This window comes from Pyrus communis, chromosome 1 (genome assembly GCF_963583255.1).
Source record: "Pyrus communis chromosome 1, drPyrComm1.1, whole genome shotgun sequence".
Classification (NCBI taxonomy): domain Eukaryota; kingdom Viridiplantae; phylum Streptophyta; class Magnoliopsida; order Rosales; family Rosaceae; genus Pyrus; species Pyrus communis.
This window is the reverse complement of record NC_084803.1, coordinates 10,368,046-10,394,580: the sequence shown is the minus strand read 5'-3', so window position 1 is coordinate 10,394,580 and position 26,535 is coordinate 10,368,046. Positions and strand designations below refer to the sequence as shown.

At 36.9% G+C, this 26,535-nt stretch overlaps 4 protein-coding genes across 5 annotated transcripts; all 4 read left to right on the top strand.

The window, feature by feature from the left end:
• Window positions 1–7,468: 7,468 nt before the first annotated feature.
• LOC137740880 (putative F-box protein At3g52320) lies at window positions 7,469–8,982 on the top strand. Its single transcript, XM_068480718.1, has 2 exons — window positions 7,469–7,535; window positions 7,757–8,982. The coding sequence occupies exon 2, from the start codon at window positions 7,789–7,791 to the stop codon at window positions 8,980–8,982; it is 1,194 nt and encodes a 397-aa protein (XP_068336819.1). The 5' UTR covers window positions 7,469–7,535; window positions 7,757–7,788.
• A 2-nt stretch (window positions 8,983–8,984) lies between these two features.
• Window positions 8,985–10,235, top strand: LOC137717272 (cyclic phosphodiesterase-like). Its single transcript, XM_068456584.1, has 3 exons — window positions 8,985–9,463; window positions 9,604–9,652; window positions 9,741–10,235. The coding sequence occupies exons 1-3, from the start codon at window positions 9,098–9,100 to the stop codon at window positions 9,935–9,937; spliced, it is 612 nt and encodes a 203-aa protein (XP_068312685.1). The 5' UTR covers window positions 8,985–9,097; the 3' UTR covers window positions 9,938–10,235.
• Window positions 10,236–12,658: 2,423 nt separating this feature from the next.
• Window positions 12,659–17,918, top strand: LOC137743228 (uncharacterized). The gene is made up of 10 exons (XM_068483108.1): window positions 12,659–12,966; window positions 13,078–13,145; window positions 13,237–13,298; window positions 13,416–13,565; window positions 13,650–13,826; window positions 14,053–14,265; window positions 14,451–16,168; window positions 16,257–16,322; window positions 16,416–16,485; window positions 16,989–17,918. Exons 1-10 carry the CDS (start codon window positions 12,758–12,760, stop codon window positions 17,673–17,675), a joined length of 3,420 nt encoding a protein of 1,139 aa, XP_068339209.1. The 5' UTR covers window positions 12,659–12,757; the 3' UTR covers window positions 17,676–17,918.
• A 455-nt stretch (window positions 17,919–18,373) lies between these two features.
• On the top strand, window positions 18,374–25,525 carry LOC137742966 (uncharacterized). 2 transcript variants are annotated; one of them, XM_068482900.1, is made up of 7 exons: window positions 18,374–18,872; window positions 19,545–19,631; window positions 21,394–21,558; window positions 21,692–21,778; window positions 21,857–21,928; window positions 23,116–25,070; window positions 25,169–25,525. In XM_068482900.1, exons 1-6 carry the CDS (start codon window positions 18,678–18,680, stop codon window positions 25,021–25,023), a joined length of 2,514 nt encoding a protein of 837 aa, XP_068339001.1. In that variant the 5' UTR covers window positions 18,374–18,677; the 3' UTR covers window positions 25,024–25,070; window positions 25,169–25,525. The 2 variants fall into 2 exon arrangements, with proteins under 2 accessions (XP_068339001.1, XP_068338997.1); XM_068482896.1 differs by having other exon boundaries at window positions 18,375–18,872; window positions 23,116–25,525.
• Window positions 25,526–26,535: the final 1,010 nt, after the last annotated feature.

Genomic DNA, 26,535 nt, shown 5'->3' with positions numbered 1-26,535 from the left:
TTTTTGCTATTGAACTTCAAATATTTTCTTTCCTACAAACCTCACCTAGTTGAAAGGAATCCCACCTTCCTCTCCTCTTGTGATTTCTTGCATTCTCCTCAAATGCTATTATAATTTAACCTCTCATATGCCAAAGGAAGGATTATAGGCTATTGCAACTTGGAGGGTAGGGCGTCACGACCTGTTACACCAAGACATTGTCTTAGAGGGGCAAAATCTACTCTTAAGAGCAGTGACTACACGCCTCAACCTAAAAGCTTATTCAAATCGAGGATCGACGGAGAGCGTTACCTACAAAAGATAAGTATTATCTTACTTGGTTTATTTTATTTAATAAATTGTGGTGATAAAATTGTGATATACTACTATTAATTTTGTGATTTGTTGTAGGAGAAGTAACGTTACTTCATTGTAGGAGGACACTACAAAAGTCGGTCCAATTTGTTGATTGGCTCTGATTGCTTGATGACTATGATTAAATTGATCACAATATATAATATATAATATAATTATATATTTATAACATTGACTTTGTTTTACTTCTATTAATGGGTCGATAGCTAGAAAGAAGCCTTGATAAGTAAGATCCATTTTGTACCTTAATTCTCTTCGAATTATATTGATAGGTAAAGCCTATCGTTTAGCAAATGTACAATTGATTTGATTTCCTTCTCTCTTATTTACTGGTTTTGAGGCTAAGAGATAAAACAGTCGTTCCCTATCATTTTTATTATCCTATGTTTTATCACCCATTGGTCTTTATATTAATCCTTTTGGTTGCTGTTATATTTCCTTGCTTCACTATCCCAATATAATTTAGTTGGACCTTTTTTTGCAGAGAGTTGAAATAAGAAACGCTTTTGGCATATAAATTTTTATAGCATCTTTAAACTGTGGGGGTCACTCCATCTCATTTGGTTTGGAGGAATTAAATTAGATGCGTTGTGCCATGTGATTACGAGTATCATATAATTTGAGTTTTACTTTACATCTTTTTCATGCATCACTAAGAGTTTGGTCGAGTGAATTCTAGGAGATCATTCAAATTGTGGGGGTTATAGGAGAGTCCTTTGTGAGGAATATTCATATTAAAATTAAAACATTACTTGGCTACTCAAAGATGAGTAGGAACTCCTACTAAAAAAGTTTTAAAATTGTTCGCTATCAATTTATAGAATTTCGTGTTTATAATCAAAACATTTTATATTATAAATCGCCCTATAAAGATCGTCTCTACAAAAAATCAATTAAAACTAAAGTCGTTTAGTCATCAAACTGTTTAAAAACAAATGAACGGAATTAGTAAAAGTATTACGAACCGTCTATGTATTTGGCACAATAGATTGACTAAATAACCTTAGTTTTAATTTATTTTTTGCAGAGATGATCTTTCCAATGTGATTCATAGTATGAACCGGTTCTTATCATATGGACCAAACTCTGTGATTAAAACACTAAGAGTTTTGTGATTAAAACACTAAGAGTTTTGAGTATGAATTCCTACGTATCTTTAAGTAGTCAAGTATTGTTCTTAAAATTAATGACATTTTAAATTGTGGAGCTTTCTTTTATTCATTAAGTTACATCAACTTGTGTATTATTTATTAATTTTTAGCTATATCTGATATTGTGCAAATTTCAACATGATCACAATTTGTTCATGGCAATGACATTTTTGCTATAAATATTGAGAGCTACTAGACCCACCTCATTGTCTTATTTTCTCACCCACGTTATAATGTCACCCACCTTAAAAAGTTAAAAAATTAAAATGTTATTTCCTCACCCACTATTATTCCCAAAATAACCTTTAATATATACATAAATATGAACTTATAAAATTCTCTTAGAAAATATAACAAATAATATGTAAATGAAAACCACTAAGGTATGCAAATTCAAATGGAAACGACAGAGATATCCAAATTCAAAAGAATTCGACAACAACAAATTCAAAAATATGATGGACAAATTCAAATGACCTACACACAAATTATTCTTCTACATTTTCAATGGAAACATAATCTTCTACCCATTCCGTAGAAGTGTCATCTTCCACCTGTTCAATAAAAAAGTCATCTTCTAAGTCCATTGATATTTTTTTACTTTCTCTGAATGAAAGAAGATGAAAATGTGAATTAGGGTTTAAGGTAGACAAATCGTCTTCCACTCCCAACTTCTTTTTATTTTTTTAAAATTAAGCAAAACAAGATAATTAATGTCTTTATCAGTCTTTTTGCAAATGGAAAAATTTGTAATTAAAAAATTCATTAAAAGGTGGGTGGGAAGATAAGACATTCGGGTGAGAATAACATCACTCTAAATATTTTGGTGGAGTTATTTTGCTTTCAACTAAATTATTAGTTATATGAATTTATCCTTAATCTAGTAGACGTCATCACTGATGAATTTTTTCCAAATGAACTTCAGAACATCATTCAAATTGTGGGGTTTAGAAAAATCTCGTGTACAGAGGTCTATTTGCAGATGATGACAAAGAATTATGGATATATGACAAGGAAGTATGAAGATGAGATGATAAGAATTGTGAATTGGAATTGTGAGACATACAGGGAAGTACTCTTTAGCTGTTTTGGTAAAAGAAAATTATGTCATTTGATTATTGAGTACTCTATAATTTTATGGTTTTCACTTATCTAATTTACTCAGCATATGAACTTTATTAATAGGGCATGTAATTTCTGCTGAGTTAATTTCTAAGTAGTTGTCATTTGATAAAATAACAAAATGAAATTTTGCTCTAACTTTCCTTGTGCATGTAAACACAATATCAGAAATACTGTTGTCCTTAATCAGATGCATAATTCTAAGTGCTTGCATCTCTCCTTATGAGAATGTTAAATGAGCTCATGTCACATCCCGGCCCGGGGGGGACCACTTCCCGGGCCCGCTCCATCACTGTAGCACGATATTGTCCGCTTTGGGCCCCGACCATGCCCTCACGGTTTTGTTTTTGGGAACTCACACGAGAACTTCCCGATGGGTCACCCATCCTGGGAATGCTCTCGCGCGCTACTCGCTTAACTTCGGAGTTCCTACGGAACCCAAAACCAGTGAACTCCCAAAAGGCCTCGTGCTAGGTAAGGATGGGAATATACATATAAGGATCACTCCCCTGGGCGATGTGGGATGTCACAATCCACCCCCCTTAGGGGCCCGACGTCCTCATCGACACACCACGACCAGGGTTAGGCTCTGATACCAAATTGTCACATCCCGGCCCGGGGGGGACCACTTCCCGGGCCCGCTCTACCACCGTAGCACGATATTGTCCGCTTTGGACCCCGACCACGCCCTCACGGTTTTGTTTTTGGGAACTCACACGAGAACTTCCCGATGGATCACCCATCCTGGGAATGCTCTCGCGCGCTACTCGCTTAACTTCGGAGTTCCTACGGAACCCGAAGCCAGTGAGCTCCCAAAAGGCCTCGTGCTAGGTAAGGATGGAAATATAATATAAGGATCACTCCTCTGGGCGATGTGGGATGTCACAGCTCATGTAGGACAATATTTTAGTATAAAAATGAATTGAATTAATTTGGTAAGGAGATATGTCGTTTGCTTGTTGAGAATGAGTCCCACATTGATGGGAGGAGGGACTTTGCATGGTCTTATAAAAGGTTGGGCTACTCCCCCATATTGTCAATTGATTTTATGGTGGAACCCCAAATTTCTTCATGATATCAGAGCAAGGTTGTCCCATGTGTGAAGCCAAACGGCCACATGTGTTTCACGTCAACCCCATTGTGTTGTCCACTTGTTAGGCTCGTAAATTCGCCACATGTGAGGGGGCATGTTGAGAATGAGTGCCACATTAATGGGATGAGGGACATTGCATGAGCTTATAAGAGGTTGGGCTCCTCCCCATATAGCTAATTGATTTTAGGAAAAATTCGGTTCTCATCCCTATTTTTCCTACTCCATTGATTAAAACCTTATTCCTTTTCAATTTTTGATCAATGTCCTTATATTTTAATAAACATCATTAATTATTTCAATAACATGATATTTTTATTTCTAAATATATTCATTTAGTGTTAGAAACGTTATATTTGTTATATTTATATTTATGGCTAAATTTTTTATCATATATTTTTATTTTTAGTTTGTACCCATTTTTTAATTTGCAATGCCTTTTTTTTTTTTTTTAATTTGTACCAATTTTCTTTTCAGTTTTAATATGTACCCATATATTAATTCATTTTTGTGCCCATATTTTTTAAACTTGTATTTGTATTTCTACCCATTTTTAATTTTGCTAAATGTACCCATGCTAATTATATGTATTTATTTTATGTTTTAAAATATATCAATAGTTATCTTTTAAAATATGTAAATAATTATGCTGGTACATTATTTTTTTGCTATAATTTTTGTGAAGAACAATATTACTCTAAAATTGATTTTTAAGTATTTATTATAGTTTAAAAATATTATTTAAATTTCATAATTTGGGGGACATTAAATGCATAAATGCATGAGTTAAATCTCTTAAATGAGGCTAAAGACCTCGATCAAAATATTTAAACAAGCAAGGTTTCAATCTAACAATTAGGTTGATTAGGGATTGGAACCAAAATAACCCTTGATTTTATAATGGAATCCCAACTTTCTTCTTTGGTTTCGACTTAGACTAGCATGGAGAAAAACAAAATCATGGAATTTTATGATTGAGTTTTAAAGAGCATTAAAGTAATGATTCCACATATTAATATTCTGATTAAATAGCTTTAATGTGGGTTTCCTTTTATTTCTCATTGATTGAGTTATTATTATTATTATTATTTTTGTCTACGGAGTTTTATGCCGATTAATGTTGATATTTATAATAGAGAGTTAACGCGCTTATGAATTTTGTGTTAAATAAGAATTAATCTTGAGCATTTAATATGCAAATTAATTTGAGAAATTATTGTTATATCATGATATTATGTTTTAAAGAGATTCCAATACCTATGTGGGGGTATGTGTGAAGTTACAAATTTTTAGAAATATTACGTCAAAATATTACTTCAAAAGATAATATAATGTCTGGTTGATTGTGATTACGTGTTTCTTCTCTGGTGGTGGAATGATACCATGGAAGTGAACATAGAAAATTAAAATGACGGTCCACCATGAACGATGAATTCATTGAGAAGGACGCATATGTCTTGAGAGAAAAGTTACACAAGATCATTGCCGAGGCATATTTTGAATACTAAACATATTTGAAGTACTATTACTTAGAAATTGACGTCTGGTGCGTTTTACATTATACTTTTTACATATGGCAATGCATATTAATTGCAACTCTTTATTTGCCATGACATTTTAATGTGATGTATCGGAGAGAGTCTAATTTGACATGCATGTTGAAGAGTAGAGGCTAAGTGGCTTAAAACCCGTCCAATTACATCCAAATACATGAGAGACGAATTTTGTCTATTAATGAGATTTTCAATTCGTTTAAAGCGTGCAACTAATTGATATATGAATGTCTCTGTACTGTATTTATATAATCAAAAGTATATTTTCATGTATCTTTTGATGCTTGAAATTAATTTTAAATTTGTATATTTGTGATGCTTAAATCAAAGCTACTATAAATTAAGGAAAAGGTGTTAGAATTTTTAATGACCCTTTTGATAAGTGAGATACAAGGACACGAACTGTGTGCTAATGACATTTACAAGAGTTAAATATCAAAGTGCGCCATGAACAAGACTAACAAAATAAGAATATTATTAAACAAACGAGAATGCCGAAACGGCTACAAAACCGTAAAGGCTACATTGTGAATGACTTGCTTGTTCTACGAACTACAAAGCATCACATATATAGAGAACTAACCTAACCCTAATACGCAAGAAAACGAAACCCTAATACTAACGGGCTAAGCCCAAATTCTAACAATAAAATAATCCTAAATTCCAACACCCCCCATCAAACTCATGGCGGTACACATCATGAGTTTGCCAACAAGCAGATGCGGATGCAAGCTTCGTTAGGTGGACAAGACAAGACAAGCTCCGTTAGGCAAACACGACAAGACGAGCTCCGTTAGGCGGACAAGACAAGACAAGCTTGGTTAGGCGCAACGGCGAAGCTAGTAACAGGGCTAGAGTGGGCTCTAGCTAGCATAGGGAGAGTTTTAGTTGTTTAAGGTTAAAAATACTGATAATTTAGATTATTTTATTAATTTTAATTGTTATAGCCCACCTAATAAGTAAAAGTTCTGAACAATATGACTACTTTTAGAAAAAGTAAGGGTTAATAAATATTAAATAAATTATTTACTTTAATCAATATCAAATTTTATTATTATTATATTTCAAATCGTATACACAAACTGGCAGACACGTCCCATTAAGTCTTTTTATTTGATTAGTTTCTAGGGAGTAGTATAGTGATTAGTTTAGGAGTAGAGTAATCATCTCATCCGGTTTTAAAAAGTAAATTTAATATTTTATTAATTTAGGTTTCCTAGGAGTAGACTAGTTTATTATTTTATTTCGACTTGTGGGGTACAACACAGTGACCCTCTTTCACTTTCTGATTTTCAAAAAAGCCTTTGTCCCATCTCGACCTCTTGTCTCTGCACTGCAGTTCACAGAAACCAAACATACAATACAAGTGAGAAAACTTGTTGATTTTTTTGGCTTATTAAAACAAGACGTCGCAAGATTTTTCTGGCTTATTAAAACAAGATGTCGCAACAAGATGGAGAGTGAATTTCTGGCATATTCAATGGTTGTGTACATTGAAAAAGAGCTTGCCGAAAAGATTGATTTAGAAGAAATAACAAAATATTTCAATTCCATTAAGGATCGAAGGGCACAACTTGAATAGGTACTTTTTCTTTTATTTGTTAAGTTGTTATGACAAGATTGATGATGTATGTTTCTTTCTACTATAAGTTGCAACTTCAAATGTTTTCTTTGTTATGACAAGATTGATGATGTATGTTTTTTTTCACGTGGATCCCTTAATGACACGTGGCGTCCAGTTGTTATCCACATAGGCGCCACATCATCAGTTAAAGGCAGAGTTAACAGTTTGACTAACAGATGTATGAGACTGTCCCAAAATTAACACTTTAGATATGACTCTGGGATGAAAAAAGCTTCATGTACCAAATGTTGAAAACCATGAAACTTGAAGGTAGTAAACTGATATTTACTCAAAATATAGATACAATGAATGCATATCTCAATACATTAAAATTGACATGATTCATATCTACTCTAAGAAATGCAAATACTATACTTTTTTTTTTCTTTCAAATAATGTATCTTTACAGTATAATGCAGGCTAAATCAAGGCATAATCCACATTATGCCATGTTGACACGATGTGACAGAAGAACTGAACTCGGCTAAAATCAAATAACATGTTCCACGAGGCCCACAAAGAAAGCAATGGATGATATTAGGTGGGCCCAACTTTTGAGTTAGAGGTTGTAGAGCAGAACACAAAACCAGCAGTGCGGCCTCCATCGACTCCTTCTCCGGCGGGGGTCTCTTTCGTCTCCGGTAATTTCTGCAACAATTAATTAAAATCTTTACTTACTAATCCTAATCAGTTTCTGTGGTGATGATATGCACACACGCAGATCAGGACGTATGTAATTGGACCTTGCTTCCGAGAATTAATCAAAGATTTGATCTAAAATCTGAATCAGTTTACTGTTTGTGATTTTTTCTTCTTAGAAATCTTAATTAAAAAGTCTTCATAATTTGTTGTTTATCGTTAGAGGGAGAGCGCGAGGAGTGTTGCAGCGGCAAAATGAAAATGGGACAAGATATGTTGGTGAAAATCCTACTAACTCTGCCTCCCAAAACTCTGATGCGATTCAAATGTGTCTCTAAATGGTGGTCTGCTCTCATCAACAATCCGGGTTTCGTGTCAAATCACCTCTCCAACTCCGCGAACAACAATCTCACCACTCTCCACGTCTTTTTGGCGCGATTAGTAGTGCAGCGGCAGCATGAGGAGGAGGAGGAGGAGAACCCCAAGTGTAACAGCACCACTAAGAAGGGGGAGACTGAAGAAGTATTATCAATTCTTGAGTTTTGCAGAGACGATGATAATACTGATGACGAGCATAGCAATAGCTGCTCTCTTGTTGGTGTCCAGGACATCATTATTCCTCAATCTTTGATTCAAAATATCGGAGTGCCGGAACAACAATTTCGTATCCACGGCCACTGCAATGGCATTGTTTTACTATCTAGTGAGAGTGGCCTAGTTTTATGCAATCCCGGAATTGGAGAATTCAATCGTATTCCTGATGAGCCATGCCTTCCAATGTGGCCCTTGCACCAGCCGGATGATTACGATGGGCAAGACCATCTCGAAACTGGTTTTCATACTGGATTTGGCTATGATCCCATGTCTAACGAGTACAAAGTTGTGACCTTTACTACTTATTTTCAAGAGGGATATGAAAACCGCCGGAGATTTCTTAGTCGGCACAGAGCAGTAGTATACACCATGGGTTGTGATTTTTGGGAAGAGATCAACACAGATTCTTTAGAAATCGAAACTACTTTGTTTTGGCCTAAGGATTTCCAGATGTCCTTCAAGGGAATGTGTTATTGGCTGGGAATTGAGCAAGATAAGGAATTATTTCCATTTGACGCAGTTGAGCATCGATTCCATGCGAATGGGATATTGATCATTTCCTTCGATACAAGTCGTGAGGTATTTCACGGTATACCCTTACCATCTGAGCTCCAACAGTTTGTCCGGTCGGATCACCTCTATTTGAAGCTTACTGTTTGGAATGAATCAGTTGCTTTTTTTGCCCTTAGTGTGGACCGTCGTCGATATCCTGAACCTTATGAAATGTGGGTGATGGATGATGACTTTAAGGGTGCTTGGACAAAACACTTGACCATTGAGGGCACAGATGATCAGATACGTAGGTGTGGACCTGTGGCGTTGTGGGGCGATGAGTGTCTTATGGTTGACACTTGACAGTGATGGACACGTAGTTTTCTTTAATCTTTGTACCAAAAAGCTTAAGCATATTCCCATTGAAACAGAAGATAAAGATAGTATTATTGTTTATGTGAATAGCATAGTTTCGGTCATGGGACGCAGCCACAAGCTTAAGAGCATAGAGAATACTTGCTCAGATAAAGATGAAGATGCGATAGTGGTGGTAGACGGGAAGAGGGAAAGTTGCCGGAGGTTGTACTCGTATTCGGTTTGGGCCATTCCACCGGCTGATGTTTCCCATAGAATCAAGAAGGTGATGGAGGGCCTCCAGGCAGAGTTTGGTGGGCCGGAGATCGAACCTCACATCCCCATCCTGGGATCCATCCAGATGATGAGTCGTGAGGATGCCCTTAACAAGTTTAGATTTGCTCCTATGGATGAGATCGTTGCTAAAGTTGATCGGGTGGTTACTAAGAATTACTATCACCAGTGTGTTTCATTATTGATGGATCGAGAGGTATATATTTTCTCGATCACTTGTTAATACATATTCATTTTCTTGATGTTTTGTTTTGTTCTGTTTTGTTTCCTTTTCATCTTTCTCGTTTTGGTTTGAGCTTGAATAGACTCACTTATCATTACACCTTCTTTTCTTAGTTGTTTGAAAATGCCCAACGTTGGAGCTACCATTTCGGTTTCTACAACAGTAAGTTGTTGTTTACAGTGACTTAATTTCTTAAAGTGTTGACGGGAATGTACGTATGTAATCTGCGTGTCTGCAATATTTGATGCAGGTTCTATGCCATATTTGAGTCTCCTCTACGGGAAGTTGACGGAAGAAGAAAGGAAAAAAGCTGGAGAAATTGTTAATATTCTCGACGAGAGCATTAATAGCTTGACCTTCCGCATAACTCACTTTGCATTGTATGAAATAGACTACGATGACAGATCTCTGAAATCTTGGACCAAGATTGCTGAAATCGGTCGTTAGACAAGCTCTCCGGTTGCATATATATGCATAGCACTTGGCACACTACAAAAAATATGGGCACCGCACACAATAAATTATTGTGTGCCCTTTGAGGCCAAAGAGCACCAACGTATGTGCTTGTAGACAAATAGCAACAATGTAGCAACAATAATTTTATGTGTGCCCTTTATGAGTGTGTCCTTTGGCCGAAGGGCACAATATAGTTGTTTGTGTTATTAAGGCAAAGCATTATAGAGCCTAATTTGTGCCTTCATTCTGATAGGTCTGACAGTCCTTTTCAACTGATTGGGCACTTCTGTGTAATCGTGCCCTATACCAAATTTATTTAAAAAGAATTGAATTTTTTTTTCTTTTCACATGAATTACATCCGGATTCTTGCCCACTCACATACTAATTATATCGATCTATAATTAATAAACCTTAAACTGCATCAGTTGAGAAGAAATTTGAAAAGAAGAAAAGAAAATAAATAAATAAATAAAACCTTAACTTAAATTCACAAATTGGGTGAGGTATTAAGATTAGAAACAATATCTAAAGAGAAAATAGAATGAGTTTAACCAGGTAATATATACTAAGTGAATGAAGTTGTCTAACATTTTACAAGATAACAACATCTAAAATCTACCAAAATTGAGGTCATCCTATCTCAACCTCCGCATGGATATCATCCAGTATTAGCGCCAATATATTTCTCTGGACAACCTCCACTGTCACTTTTTCTGCTAGCATTATACACATAATACAAGAGAGAGTGGAGTGAGAGAGAGAGAGAGAGAGAGAGAGAGAGAGAGAGAGATTCGGTGAGAAATGAAGAGAGAAGTGATGGTGGGTAAATAAGAGAGAGCGGAGTGGTAAGTGATTACTCGAACATTACTATAAACAAACAATGCCTGACGACCAAGTAAAATATAGTAACTACCAAGACCATAACGCAGTGGGGTGCACACAAGGGATATTGCACGCATGCAAAATATCCCATCCAAACAACAACCGGTCATCACCACATGCAATATGTGTGACACATTCGGAGAAACCGAAAATGACATTCAAAGTCCACCAATCCGACGCATAGGATTTGATAAAAGGATTTAAAAAATGTTTCTGACCCACATGCAGCCGATCAATTTCCTAAAAAACTTTCGTTTAAGAATCACTAAGGATGGACACATAATTTGGACTGAGGAGGAAGCCCCTTCTTGGTTACACGTTGCACTATTGAAATCCTCTGACTTGGAATGGGGGCAAGGTGAAAGAACAAACGAAATCAAAAAACAAAGACAACTCAAACATGTTAGACTAACATTTAAATCTGGAGGTCATTCCGGGTATGATCCGACACTTCCTCAACCTTAATCTGGTCAATGCATTACCGTGAGTCTAGGGCAAAAGGTTTTCCATTAGCTTAATATTTAATACCTAGTACCGAAGTAAGGTGGTATTCCGGATATCGCGGTGGAAATCTTTACAAATACTAAATTTGGAGGTGACGTTTTCCCAAAACAACGTCACCGAAGATGGCTTTTGAACTATGCCTCGGGCCCACAAGCTTACCTGTGTTTTTCCTCAACACTCCTTACTTCGAAAAGATTGACAGATTAAACTCTATTCATCGATTAGGAAGCAAACAGTATTCATCATCATTACAAATTTTTTTGCACGACGTTTGAGATTGCACCGCTGGGTCTGAAATGTCTCTGCTACATTGTACGAAATTGGATCATATACAAAGATAGAAGACCAAACAGTACATATTCTAAAGCAGGAGAAAGGCTGATCGGAATAAAATTACCTCAAAAGTCTGGTGAAATCCAGGACAATAAGTGAAATCCGAGTGACTCCGCTGATATGGCCATACTTGTTCCACAAGACATGAAATTTGACCCGAGCGACTCCAATTGTTGTCTGCGATGTTTCATTGTCACCTTTTCCTTTACTAGTTTTGAAAAAATGAAGTTTTTAGATTTTATGACTTAAATAAGATATTTTTATATTTTAACTCTAAATCTAATTCAAGTATTTATTATTAAAACTTACCATATTTAAGTGTTATAACATTTATAAACCTATTCTTAAGTCATGTATATTTTTATGCGCCAATCACATTAATAGATAAAAATTTATCCAAAATTTAAATTCTTATAATTAAAAAAAAGTCAACAACAATACATACAAAATTTATATGAAAAAAACTCATGGGTACAAAGTATTGTGACAAATGTATAGGTACATAAAATTCTGGTACGAATACATTAGTATATAAGTTTTAGTACAAATGTCTCACCTACGTAACTATAGCACACTCATAAGTACGTAATATGCATATATACATATATATATATATATACATATATATATATATATACATATATATATATATATATATATATATATATATGGAGAAATTCACGCATAATGAAGAAATTGAACTTATCACAAACTCAACTAATCGTTTACGTGCGCTACAAGCAAACCTGAAACCTTATCACAAACTCTTTTGTACAAATCCTTCCAAAAGTTGTGGAACTTCAAAAAATCCTCTCACAGAAATACATGGGACTTAGGACTCGTTTAACAAGTACTAGCGATTAAAAATACTTTTAAAGAAATATTTTTTAATTCTAAAAACACTTAAATATTTCTTACTATTTATTTAGGCCTAAAGCCCAACAGGCCCCAGGTTGATAAACCCGTCACCCTTTTGCGTGCTATGGCGCGAAAAGACTCGCAATTCCAAAAATCCAGTGCGACGTTAGGGTTTCACCTCACATGCTACCGGTAGTCTGGGGCACTGCTGCTTCCTCTCCCCCACCGCAACGATGTCCGGATTTTCAGACCAGCTCGAAGAAATCAAATCCCTGATTTCTTCAGCCGCCACCAAAGCAAACAAGTCATTCGCCTACTCCACCCTCTTACACCTCCAGCAGCAATCCTCCGACTGCCACGATTCAATTCAAATGCTTGCGCGGAGCTGCCGGAGCCTCATCCGTCCGACCGTCGCCGATGTTCGGAACAATGACGAAGAAATGTGAGTTCTTCCGATTCGAAATGTCATTTTTCTGGGTTTTTAATTTATTTTAATGGTATGGTTTAACTGAATACGTCTTGGATTTTTCTTTTTTATTTAAAAAATTTGCAGTGCAACTCAGGCATTGAAATGCTTGGGCTTTATGATATATCATCCGTCCATCGTCGCCGAAATCGCAGGTACATGTAGCCACTCAAAATTCTGTTTCGTTTGAAATTAAAATTTTGAACTTTTTATGCAGTTTCTGTCACCAATTTCTTTGTTTCGCAGTGGATGATGTCAAATTTGTTTTAGATTCACTGGCAAAGCTCATTACAACCACAAAAATGAAGGTTATTTCTTTATATTGACGGGAATTTATTACTACAAGCGATAATCTTTTTGTGTTTTTAGTTTTTGTTTTTTCGCGTGTGTGTCCGAATATTAACCTGCTGATTTCATAACTGCAGTCTGTTTGCAATTTAGGGGTGTGGTGCATATCTATCCAACAATTGAGTACACCACTTTTAGCTGCTCATTTCCATTCTCTTTTGCTTGCGATTGTTCATGCCATTGACAATCCTATCGGTTCTTTGTCGACTACTTTTGAGGCTATTCAGGTAATACATCGCAAGTATCATGTGTTTTAAATAGCGTTGTTTTCATACAAATTCTTCTGAATATGCCTTATGTTATTGTGACAGGCTGTTATGAAGTTAGCAACTTTGTTAAGTGAGAATATGAGAGAGATGTCGCATATATGGGCTCCTTCAGTATATAGAAGACTCCTTAGCTCTGATAAGAGGGAGAGGGATATGTCAGAGAGGTGTTTATTGAACACTAGGTCTACAATATTACCCCCTCCGCTAAATCTTTCCAAGGTACTCACTTGCTCATGTCATTTTCTTGAAGTATGACTTCTAGTATGGGTAGCTTATGCCGTGTCATGGAAAAATTAACCATAAGATTATATAGCATCCCTTCCATTGGCTTCACGGGTTTCACATAGAACCATGAGGTGGCTTTCCATGATCCTGTGTTGCTGGTTATTCTGTAATTTATATTGACATGTAAATTTCCTTTTTCTTCATTTTCTTCCATAAACAGGCAGTTGTCAAAGATTTGAAGCCAAGGTTGCTTACTGGGATGCATCACATGCTAACCAATGGCATGAAGGTTCAAACTATTCAAGCATGGGGATGGTTTATCCGCTTACTGGGATCTCATGCCTTGAAGAACAGGCAGTTAATTAATCAGATGCTAAAAATTCCTGAGCAGACATTTTCAGATCATGACTCACAAGTTCAAATTGCTTCACAAGTAAGTCTAATTCCAAAGAATAGATGATGTGTTTTTCTTAATGATTTCATTTATGTTATGCTGCTTGGAAGCTAGATCCAAGTCCCTAATCCTTGTCAGCGTTAAAACTTAATCTAGTCTCAGAATATCCAGACTTTCAGATTCCATGTCTTAAGCTAAGATTGTTATGTACTCCAATTTTGCAGGTTGCCTGGGAAGGTCTTATTGATGCCCTTGTTCACCCTATCATGATATTACCCTTTGAGACAAATGCGACAAAAAAGGACAATGGTATTGAACAAATAGGAACATGCAAAGGAAACGGTAGTGAAATTCAAAAAAAGGGATACTTAAAAAGCACAAAGCTCATTATGACACCACTGATAGGCATCATGTCGACTAAATGTGATGTATCTGTTCACTTAGCTTGCTTGAACACGTGGTGTTATTTATTGCATAAACTTGATACCTCTCTCAGTGATTCTTCTATCATCAGAATGGTACTAGAGCCTGTTGTTGAGGCAGTTTTTCAAGTTGATCCTGATAGTAAGAGCATCTGGGCCAGGAATCTGTGCATAGATTTGCTTAATGTTTTCATATTGGCAAAATGTAAAGATATAGATTATGACTCGCTTAATCAAGTGAACCATCAGTTATTGGGCAAAAGCTCTAGGATTGCTCCCTTTGTATCTGGAAGTTTCTCTTGGAAGCAGTATCCCATCAAATGGTTTCCATGGGATCTGAGTCTTTTAGACTTCCATTTAAAGATGATCTACATTCTTATCTGTCAAGCGTCAAGGGAAACTGTCTCCCACGATAACAGGATTTCAGCTGTGGATGCCTCCTTAAGGTTATTTAGATCTGTTTTGAAAGGAGTTCAGTTGGAGTTGAAAAGGTCGTCTATCAGTTATGATGATATTATGTTTTGTTTGAATGCAATATTGAAGTTCGTAAAAAATACTTGTGAAAAAGTTAGTTCAGATTGTAGTGACAGAAATGACTTACATCACATATCGCTTCAGTTGGTGGAGGCTGTCTGTGAGGAGATTGAACATACTATAGTGGGATCCCCTCTTTACAGTGTGCCATTTGACATCAAGTGTATTGATAACCTGCAAATATTAGTTGACATTGGATGTGCAAAATCCGGTGTCACTAACGGTTACATGGATATGGTTTCACCAATGGTTTATTTAAGTGTACTTTACTTCTGCTTAGTGGTTCAGTCAACAATGACCGAACCCAAAACAGACATCAATCTTCAGAGAATGCAGAATTATTTCAAATATCTGTTATCAGTGTTTGATCCCCTGGAAAGCCTAGTTGTCACTAGTGGATTATTGTACAAGCACAGTGGTCCTAGCTGCTTAAGGATGTGGATTGCAGTGGCAGAAGGTTTGAAGTTCTACATTGATGATATGAAGGATTTTTCGTCATTGAAAATGGAATCTGACAGCAAATGTTGTTTTGCCATGTGCGATCTGTTGTCCTATCCACTAGTTGTATGCTCCTGTACTCCGAAATACTTTATGTCTGCAGAGCTTGGAAGCCCCTCAAAAGAATCTCATGCTTCACATCACATACAGGTTGAGCTTGAACAAGTTATCACACTCTGGAAGTCCCTCTATTGTTCTCTCTGCACCTCAATATCTGGGTGTTTCATTGGTGGCAGTTTCTTTGAGGATCTCTTTTCAATATTGGATAGGTGCCTTGAAAAGTGTGCTAGCATGCTTGTTTGTGCTGATGAGTATGTCTTACAATTCAAGGATCTGGCTCTTCATCGCATTTCCTCATATGGCGATGTGTTGATATGTATTTTGGAAAATTTCTGCTCTTCAGAATTTAATTCATATCGAGATAACAAGCATGGCTCTAAGCACAAGGTCTCTAGTGCCATTCAATTCTGCTTGAAATTGGTCATCAGGTTAGTCCAAATGTTGCCAGTTTGGATTTAGTAAAAGGCAAATGCTTCCGCCATCAGTTTTTATGTTTAATGTGTTATTATTATACAGATATATGAAGTTGATGCAGACAAAGATAGGATCAGACGAACCAATTGGTCTTAGTGCAGTCTCAAGGTTAGTTTAGGTAGCCATTTTGTCAACTTTCATGTTTGTGTTCCTTGTGTAATTACATTAATGTCAATTTCTCCTTTGATGTGAAACTTTCAGGGTATATTCTGCATTGGCACACTTTCTGAGTTCCCTGCACTTGAAAGAGGATATCCCATCCTTCTTCAAGGTTTGTGCTTATTTCCAAGGTTTTGCGTTCTGTCTCATTTCATACTGAGATGAAGCAATGATAGACTGTGTACCAGTTCACTGCCATAGATCTTTAGATTGTTTTTCTTTATTATATTATCGTCCCAAATTGAAGCAGTTTCTGATCAAAGTTGTTTCAAGTGGAAGTGAATGATATCTGTTCAAATTAGTCATAACCCCTAACAAATGTGTAATGAGCATGCACCGGCTCTTAAAATTTTACCTTATTTTTTATTTTTGGCAAACCATAGAATCTTCACTATAAATTCATCTAAACTATGGGTGCTGGAAACCTTCTATTAGAGTATGTTCCTCATAGGAAAGCTGTTCTGAGAGCGTTGTCCTTATCTGTTGGAGTTGGTGATCGAGATACTGAAATTTCTTGCCGTTTCATCTGTTATTTCAGGTTTCCTTATTGTTCAGTGTGTAAATGCATAGCTAAAATATTGTTAATGTTGGTTTAATGCGTTCATGTACTTGCAGATAGTATCTGATCCACTGCTTCAGTGGCTGGTACTCATGGAAACACAAGATGAGAACACCAGCGATCAATTTCAACTCCTGTGGGCAGAAACGCTTAATTGTTTAAGGAGGAGTCAGCCTCCAATAATCTTTGACTCTGCATTTCTCCAACTCCAAGCACCCATCCTTGCAAAAACTCTTGATCACCCAAACCTGTCAATTTCAAATCCAACCATCACCTTTTGGAATTCCACATATGGCGAACAAACTGAGTTGGATTACCCCCAGACCTTACGTCATGTCTTAGACAAGCTCTGGAGAAATGGAAGAATAAGCCTCCATAAGAGAAGCCCACCACGTCAAAGATGTCAATCTAGACCGGGATCCGCTACCGCTCCACCAAGATACAGGGTCAATGCAACCCATAACAGAGGCTCAAAAAGAGTAGAACTGCAAGAGGACACGATAGGCGGTGAGCTCAAAGCAATGCCTCCATGTTCGAGTTTGAAAAGGAAAAGGTTGGAAGTAACTGAGCATCAGAAGGAAGTAAGGCGGGCACAGCAAGGAAGGGAGAGGGATTGTAGCGGTCACGGCCCGGGCATCCAGACTTTCACGAGCATGGATTTTTCGCAGGGGAACGAGGATACGCAAGACAACCAAGATATCCGGAATGCAGAGTGCATCTTGGAGCTGTTGAGAAAGGGATAGTTTGGCTGTCTCAGTACTCTCAGCTCCTACTTTGACAGTTTCCTGTGTATAGAAATGTAGAGCCCCAAATGTTTGGAGCTGGCCATATGTTATGTACATAACTGAATTACTTATGGTTTCTGTATTATACTAATTATGGTACAAGATTACTTTGTAGACTAGAGCCCACACTAATATTAAATTTTGGTTTCCCCTATGAGTGAAATTGAACATGGTACCCACTTGACTAGTGTAACTATAATTCTAAAAATAGCATGTTAATATCATTAGTTCGTTATGTAAAGCACACACCGTTGCGCCCAAAAACAACTTTCGAAATCTCCATACAATCCCAATCATTTTCGTTGTTATGAAAACTTAACTCCCATCATTAACTAAGGCACATCTTATTTTATTTCATACACACCTTAATTTGCGGCCGTCGAATTGAATGAATTAAAGAATATCAAATGATATAAATTAACACACCCCTTTACTAAATCAAACAAAACATGAAACACAGCTAAAAACAAGATCATCACAAAATTCTAATCACACCCCACAAAGAATGTCGAAGTTTCAAACCATGGCCCATTTAGCACACGAGAGAAAAAGAAACAGAGTTGTCTGTAAAAGGCCTAATTGTTGCGTGCACCCAGCAAACGCCCCCTGTCGAAACTCCCATACCCAGCAACCTAAGAAAGCCCCAAAACAACTGCTCTCATTCTCTCTCTCTCTCGCTTCTTTCTTTCTCTCTATCTGTTTCCCTCTCGGTCGTATCCTTTTCTACTCTCTCTCTCTGCAAATCAGCACATTCGAGCAAAAGACGCTCGAACAGGTGTCCTCTCCTGCAAACCTCTTAGGGTTCGAAAACCCCCAAACCCCCCAATTCCAACTTCATATCAATTCCTAAAACGCACCTTTTACCCTTTAGGGTTCATCGTTTTGGATCATTTCTTCTGGGGGATTTGTGTATTCAGATAAGGCTTATTGGTTCCTGGGCTCTGATTGATCGATTCGCCGATGGCTTCGTCTTCGTCTCCGTCATCAACGGCTGCGAATCGGGACGGTTCTGCTTCAGCTGCCGAGGACGAAGCCGTCATAACCGTGAACCGAGCTCTTGCGCAGGATGCGTTGCTGCAATTCCAGTCGGGCAAGTTCGATCAGTGCCTTACCGCCTTGTCCGAGTGCCTCAAGAGGAAGCCCAACGATCCCAAAGTAATTATCTTTTCGTTTTTTGTTTTTTGAAAAGCTAAGTTTTTTTCATTTTCGAAAACCCAATTTCTGAAATGATTTAATTTTGTATTTTTGTAATGATTGAGGTTTCTTGTCATTTCTTTATTTTTCTTTAGTTGAATTAATTGTGTAGTTCTGGATTAACTATAATTGGTGTTTGGGTGTGTGTTGGATCATATATCAGAATATTAAGAACTTTTGAATTATGGGATTTGGTTGCTTTGATTACTAAAAATTGTAGTTTAGCTAATGCGGATTATACGAATTCTTATGCTAATGCTAAGTATGATATCGTCTTCTTGAAAAAGCTGATTGCTCCCCCATGTGAGTGAAAATGATCAAGAAATATATCTACCAGTTGTAATGGATAAATTGGTGAAATGTACTATAAGGAAATGAATGGTTTAAAATACCGTGATCTTGAACATCAAATCATGCTTCAGATTAATTGATGGAATAATCTAGCTTTGCTGTACCAAAAGTTCTTATTTTGAGTACTTTACAACAATTGTAAGATTATTTTTACTTACATAGATTAAGATTGGATTATGTTGCTTGTTGGTTCTTCATTTTGGTTCAAATGGCTTATAACATGTGTTTTATCAACTTTTTGTATACCATTTCTAATCTGCATATTATGGACATTGTTATTAGATATCTCATAATATTGGACTTGCGGAGTTCTATCGAGATGGTTGTTCAGATCCTAAGAGGTTGCTTGATGTGCTTAATAATGTCAAGGTATCTTAAATTTTCTCTTTTTCTTCCCATTTCACACACACACACACACATAAATAGTATTACACTGCTCACATATATACAGAATTGCACATGGCATTCTTGCAACGTCTTTACGTCGTTATACACTCAAACTATATGAGTTGTCAAAGGACAGGTCATGAGATTTTTTTGTTTTAATTCTAAAATTGTTTAACTTTTCATTTGAGTGGCTCTAAATGTATTAGGGTGATGCTGGAAAAAGTTTCTGAGAGGGAGAGTTGAGGAGATGTGGTGGGTTCTTTCTTTGTGTATACTTAAGTGCTTATGGGTGGAGCATTGGTAGAAATTTTGGTGCCTTGGAGCACTCTCTGTATTTCTATCAAGGCTAATATATTGAGATTATGTTTTAGCTGGCTAGTCTTGTAAGTACTTCTGTTTTTTTCTTGGGGTTAGAGTTTATCAATTTTCTATTCTAGACTCATTCCTTCTTTGATGTCTAAGGTATTATCTGTCTAAAAATCCCCGCCTAGGCGCTAGGCGGCTGGCCACCGCCTCGATTAATCTCTAGGCGTTTGAAATTAAGAAAGAGCGCCTAGATCTGCTTAGGCGCCTAGCCCGTCCAGACCCGCCTAGGCACCTGCATAGGTCGTGACTCTCACTTAGGCAGAAAATAAATAAATTTCATTTTGCATTTTATTTTTTTCCATAAAATGTAAGGGACTTGTTAAATACTTATATGCTGGTTCCTCATGTTTTCATGTTCTAATACTTTATAATCTATATATCATTCTATTTTGCAGTTTGCGTATTCCAATGGAATTATGTATTTTTTGAAGTTTAAACAGACAATTATTTATATGATACATAATAAATTTACTTAAATCCACCTAGTCCGCCTAGGTGCTAGGCCCAGGCCCCGGCTCCCCGCCCGACTAGCGCCTAGTGTCTTTTAGGACCTTACTTAGGAACAAAAAGCTTTGTTGAGAGAGGGTTAAGCGGTTGTTGGACGTGGAACTATAAGTTAGGGAACAATTTAGAACTATTGCCATGCAGAAGCATGCAGAGTTGAACCTTAAGCTAGATATGGTAACTTTTGACTGACATTGTTTTTGGAAGCTTAGAAACTTTATTGGCTGTGTTATACAATTATATGTAACTATGTAGTGAGGTTATAATTCTGGGCTGTGTTATACAATTATATGTAACTGTGTTATACAATTATATGTAACTTTATTGGCTACTGATGATTAGCAAGGTTATAATTCTGGGCTTTCCATCAGAGTTGGTAACTATTTGAATGATGATTTTGGTATTCTCGAGGTTCTAGGGATGGTGCTGAGAATAATCTTTTAAGTTTTAAAGGAATAGGTAGGGCTTTGTTGTCCTCTTCTATAATAAAGTCAAAAGTGAAAATCAGACATAAGTTAGAATTCTTAGGATTTGGAGTTTTGTATTCATTGTATTTGTTGTTCTTTCATCTCCAAAAAATAAATAATAAAGGAAACATCAAATCACTGAACTAGCATATCAAATTGAAAGTGAACTTTAGTTAGGTAGTACTGAATTCCATTTATTATAATTTTGGTTTGCTTGGTAGTACTGAATTGTAGCAACTATGAAGATTACTAGAGCTAGCATGTAGGGACAATCATTTGGTTAGTACAGTAATTTGCATTTTGCTATTGAGACAAGCACCAGCATTATGCAGGAGCTTTTATTTACATCAATATGACAAGTTCGTGTTAACTTCTATTCTAATTTCTTCTAATTGGTGTTGGTTTAGAAGCGAAGCCAAGAGCTTGCTCGAACATCTGCAGAACAGGTGGAGTCTGGCAGCAATACTGGAGATAAAGTTGCGTTGGGGTCCAAAGGAAGTGGTGCAATGGGACATTCCTTTTCTGTTGTTTACATGGATGAATTTGACACTTATGTTGCTACCTTAAACATTGTATGTTGCTTCATCATGTCATGGTTAACTTTTCATTTTTTTTTTCTTTCTGTTAACTGTTGATTTTATTTATCCAACAATTAACTGTCTCTAATTCAGTTGATGTTTTTGTTGGAACTCTGTGCTTATGCAGGCGGTTATCTGGTTCCATCTTCATGAATATGCAAAGGCATTGTCCGTTGTTGAACCGCTTTTTCAAAATAGAGGACCTATAGATGAGGTAGATTAATTATTACGTAAAATTATATTCTTTTTGTACTTGTAATGTTGTGTTAAGTGCCTCTTTATTTGTATGCAGAAAACTGCTCTTAATATCTGCCTTTTGTTGCTGGATGTTGGGCTGGCTTGCCATGATGCAATGAAATCTGCTGTAAGTACTAATACTGAAAGTGTGTAATTGCTTTTGTTATAATTGTGCATGGTGGTCATTTAGTTCACCCATTGTTTTCAAGGCATGGTACTGTTGAATTTTATATGTGTGCTGAAGCCTTTACCTTAGTATCAAGCTGGTGATCCTCCTTCTCTGCACCCAAATGGAAGAGAAGGATTGTTTGCCTTCTTCTAAATTCTAGTTGTTTGTTGTTGATAGAACAGTGTAAGAAAGAAGCATGATCACTTGTGAATTATTCTTTGATTGATGATATGTCTCTTAAGTTGGTTTACTGGAAGAAAGGGTACTAATTTTTCTTTGATTGTAATCTGTCGTTTTGAGTTGTTTTTTGAAAGAAAAAAAAAAAAAAAGAATCCATTTAATTGCACTGTGATTTTCCACCTTGGTTCATCTTGAAGTTTGTGCATTCAATGGGTTTATTTTAGTTTTATTTTAAAATTGTCTTCTTGATAGTAGTTTAGGATAGAATGGTTTTTATGTCTGTCAAGTATAGTGTACATTGGGTGAAGATAACATTGTTATATTTGAGCTAGTGATGTTTGTTGTACAGTTCGATGATCTTTTCTGGTTCAAGCATTATCTAACTTATAGCTTGATTTTGCAAGTGCTTTACCTGTAACTGAACTTGTATTATTTTTACCTTTTGTTTTATCTTTAATTTGTGAAAAACTTCTATTTTATTTTTGGACATCAATCTCATCAGGTTTTGAGGAGAGCTCATCTTTTTGGAATGCTATTTGTTTCTTTATACCTTCTGTTAAAAATTAATATAGAACGTTTGAATTACTTTAGAGGTTAACAAGCACTCCACCAAATGTAAATAAGCATCTGTTGGGTTAAATTCTTGATGTTGGCTGTTGGGAATGTAATTATTTTTGGGTGAGGTTAAAGTTTGAGCCTATTACTAATTGCAAAAGCAATATAGATGCTACTACTAAGTATGGTCAAGCACTTCTATCGTTATGATTTTTTCAATAGTGATTCAATCGTTCTGTTCATTTGTGTATGAATTGTACAAGCATGTGTCGAGTCCTGCTTCGTTATGCACTATAATTAGAGGGGGCTCCTTTAGTGGTTAGCTACGTTGGGGTAAAGATAAGCATGCTATGTTTGTATTCTGTTGATTTGATTCCCAACTAATTCTTAGTGTAATTCCATTTATTCAGGATGTTTTGATTTATCTGGATAAAGCTTTTGGTGTGAGTTGTATGAATCAAGGAGATGGTGGAAGCACTGCTTTGCAACAACCTGCAAACCCAGTTGCAAAGCCGCCATCTCTTTCTATCAATTCATCAGCCACAGATGGTCCTACTTTGGATTCAGATCCGAATGCTTTGGAGCCTGAGGAGACTAGCGAGTTTGATAATGCAGATTTTGACATGGATGTTGCACAACCTACTGTTCTATTATCTTCAAACGATATTTCTAGGAATCCGGTTGACATATCTGCCTCTTCTGTTTACCTGAAGCTTAAGATGCAACTTTACAAGGTTCAGTTTCTGCTTCTCACGAGGAACTTAAAGCAAGCTAAACGTGAAGTGAAGAATGCTATGAATATTGCACGTGGGAGAGATTCTTCTATGGCTCTCCTCTTGAAGTCCCAGCTTGAATATGCTCGTGGTAATTATCGTAAAGCCATCAAGTTGTTGATGGCATCTAGTAATCGAACAGACACAAGGTTATCGAGCATGATCAACAATAATCTAGGCTGCATTTATTACCAGCTTGGGAAATATCACACATCATCAGTGTTCTTCTCCAATGCATTGCTTAATTGCTCATCTCTCCGGAAGGACCGGCCTCTAAATCTCTCAACTTTTTCACAGGACAATTCCCACTTAATCGTATACAACTGTGGTATGCAGTACTTGGCTTGTGGGAAACCCCTACTTGCTGCGCGCTGTTTTCAGAAGGCCGGTTTAGTTTTCTACAATCGGCCTCTGCTGTGGCTTCGATTTGCTGAGTGCTGTCTGATGGCTTTGGAGAAGGGATTAATGAAAACCAATCTGGCATCATCAGAAGTTAGAGTTTATGTCATTGGCAACGGAAAGTGGAGGCAACTTGTAATGGAAGATGGGGTTTCGAAGAATGGAAACTTGGGTTCTTTTGAAAGAGGTGATTTATTTTTGGGCAGTGATCGGCAGCCTAAGCTCTCAGTGTCCCTTGGCCGGCAGTGTCTCTTGAATGCCCTGTCCTTACTGAACCGTTCTGAGTCAAGCTACTGTAAGAATTCTTTGCCCTCTAATTTCTTCTTAGAAGATAATGAATTAGGGGAAGTGGCAGCTTCCAAGAATTCAAACCACAAGAACTTTCACAGCATGAATTCCGAGGCATCTATGCTATCTGTAGGCTTGGGTCAGGTTGGCATAAATGGGGACGGAAAAGAGCAAAAGGCAGGAACTACTCAGGAGCTTGTGCAGAACTCGCTTTCATATTACGCTGATGTTCGTAACAAGGAAAATCTGTTGATCAAACAAGCTCTTTTGGCAAACCTGGCATATGTGGAATTGGAATTGGAAAATCCCATGAAGGCCTTTTCAATCGCAAGATCTCTCTTGGAACTTCCAGAATGTTCGAGAATTTACATCTTCCTAGGTCATGTGTATGCCGCAGAGGCTCTTTGCTTGCTAAACAGGCTAAAGGATGCTGCTGACCATTTGATGACATATTTGTCAGGAGGTAACGACGTTGAATTACCATTCAGTGAAGAGGACTGTGAACAACTGCAAGGGGTCAGGGCCGATGATTATGAAGAGTCAAACGGAGGATCAATGGCTGCCAGAAACTCATCAACTGAAGACAGATTAGGTATTGCGTTCCTCAAGCCAGAAGAAGCACGGGCAAACCTGTACGTAAATTTTGCTGCCTTGTACGCTATGCAAGGTGAACTTGACCAGGCTCGCCAGTTTGTTGCACAGGCATTGTCCATAACACCCAACAGTCCAGAAGCGACTTTGACTGCAGTGTATGTGGATCTCAAGGCCGGTCGGTCACAGGAAGCTCTTGCCAAGCTAAAACACTGTAGTCGAATCACATTTGTACCAAGCGGATTGACATTGAACAAAGCATCTTGATCGTAGTATCGGTGGAATATCGTAACGTCCGGGCCCACCTCTCAATGGTAAGCTAGTAGGGGTAGGATTTGTACCATATATATATATAGTTCAATTCAGAAATAAATTTTTCTGTTCTGTGTTCTTTTGAAATCTTCATATGTAGGGCAGGGCTTATTAATTGGTGGTGGGGCTATGTTTTGGTTAGTGCGGAAGCCCACCTTTTGGTCACACTTGGAGATGTAGTTGTTGTGATTAGATTTGTGTTTTAGCGGCTAATCGAGTTGGTTAAACATAGCTAGCTAGCTTAGATCTCATGTGTTGTTCTAGAGAAAGGAACTGAAAATGTTTATTCATTCTGTATCAACATTGAAGTCATTTTCCCCTTGCAAAATGTCATTGTTGTAGTATTTATTTCGCCATTAGACCGTAGTTTGCTTTTGTTGATTTGAATGTTCAAATGTGGACGATTATGCAGCCTAATTAAGGTCATTAGCATGTATTATTGAGCATTTGATGGTTTCTTGGTGTCTTCTTAGCTTTTGCTTCCCTTTGAATTAACATTTGTTGTAATTCTCTAGAGATTGTTAATTAAGACATTGCTAAATCAAAATCCTTGAGGAATCTTGGACCGCAAGATCAAGATGACTCTTTGACAAGGCAATGTCTTGTGTGTGCGGATGGACACGACCACGTGACATTCAGAGAGATTCTTTTGTTTGGACGCCTCTACCAACGAGGGGCAATGTCTCGTGTCTGCGGTCGGACACTTACGTGGGCCGGACGTTTGTACACTCCTAAGTGTCCCGGACTTTTGTACACTCCGGTCCAATAATACAAGTGGATGTGGATTGATCAAACATTCACATTCTGATGTGTCCTGCATTGATACTATAGAATTGAGAGAAACGAACAATAGACCCGCAAAAGTACAAAATGTTGTCTTGCTGGTACTGAAAAACTAAGGGGCGTTTAAAAACCATTTCGTTTTTGGTTTTGGTTTTCAGTTTTTTTTTTTATTTATTAATAAATTGTTTGTTAATTATCTTCAGCTTTCAAAACAATGAATTTTTTTTTTTTTTTTTTTAAATGAAGTGGTTATCAAACAGCCTCTAAATAACCACATCCTATTAACAATTTCTTCGTCGGATGATTTTACGGGAAATATACAAGTGTATCACATGTCGGTAGATTAGGAACAGGGAAAATCTGGGTTGCATTGATACAACAGAAGAAACCAATCAACACATACGACCCGACGACACACTACAGATATTTCTTTGATTTTTTTTTTTTTTTTTTCTATATTTTTTATATTTTGTGATAAGATGATGATGGTGATATGTAAGAGGCGAACCATGTTGAAGTGGCCATGTGCAGCAGATTTGACTGGTCCCCTCGCTCTCCTCCTCTACTTTAATCCCTGCTGTGTTCTTGCCCATTTCCAGGGCTAGATTTACTGGGATATTGTTGTGATGCTAAATCCCTCTTCTTTTCTTGATTCTTGATTAATAATAAACTACGCCACCATGT

Excerpts from the sequence above, each read along its gene's own strand:
- LOC137742966 (XM_068482900.1), top strand. The coding sequence starts at position 18,678 with ATGGCTTCGTCTTCGTCTCCGTCATCAACGGCTGCGAATCGGGACGGT. Across the intron at positions 21,779-21,856 it reads ATAGAGGACCTATAGATGAG|AAAACTGCTCTTAATATCTG; the intron begins GTAGATTAATTA and ends ATTTGTATGCAG. Across the intron at positions 21,929-23,115 it reads ATGATGCAATGAAATCTGCT|GATGTTTTGATTTATCTGGA; the intron begins GTAAGTACTAAT and ends CCATTTATTCAG.
- LOC137740880 (XM_068480718.1), top strand. The coding sequence starts at position 7,789 with ATGAAAATGGGACAAGATATGTTGGTGAAAATCCTACTAACTCTGCCT.
- LOC137743228 (XM_068483108.1), top strand. The coding sequence starts at position 12,758 with ATGTCCGGATTTTCAGACCAGCTCGAAGAAATCAAATCCCTGATTTCT. Across the intron at positions 13,146-13,236 it reads CATCGTCGCCGAAATCGCAG|TGGATGATGTCAAATTTGTT; the intron begins GTACATGTAGCC and ends TTTGTTTCGCAG. Across the intron at positions 13,827-14,052 it reads CTCCGCTAAATCTTTCCAAG|GCAGTTGTCAAAGATTTGAA; the intron begins GTACTCACTTGC and ends TTCCATAAACAG.
- LOC137717272 (XM_068456584.1), top strand. The coding sequence starts at position 9,098 with ATGGGACGCAGCCACAAGCTTAAGAGCATAGAGAATACTTGCTCAGAT. Across the intron at positions 9,464-9,603 it reads CATTATTGATGGATCGAGAG|TTGTTTGAAAATGCCCAACG; the intron begins GTATATATTTTC and ends TTCTTTTCTTAG. Across the intron at positions 9,653-9,740 it reads CCATTTCGGTTTCTACAACA|GTTCTATGCCATATTTGAGT; the intron begins GTAAGTTGTTGT and ends TATTTGATGCAG.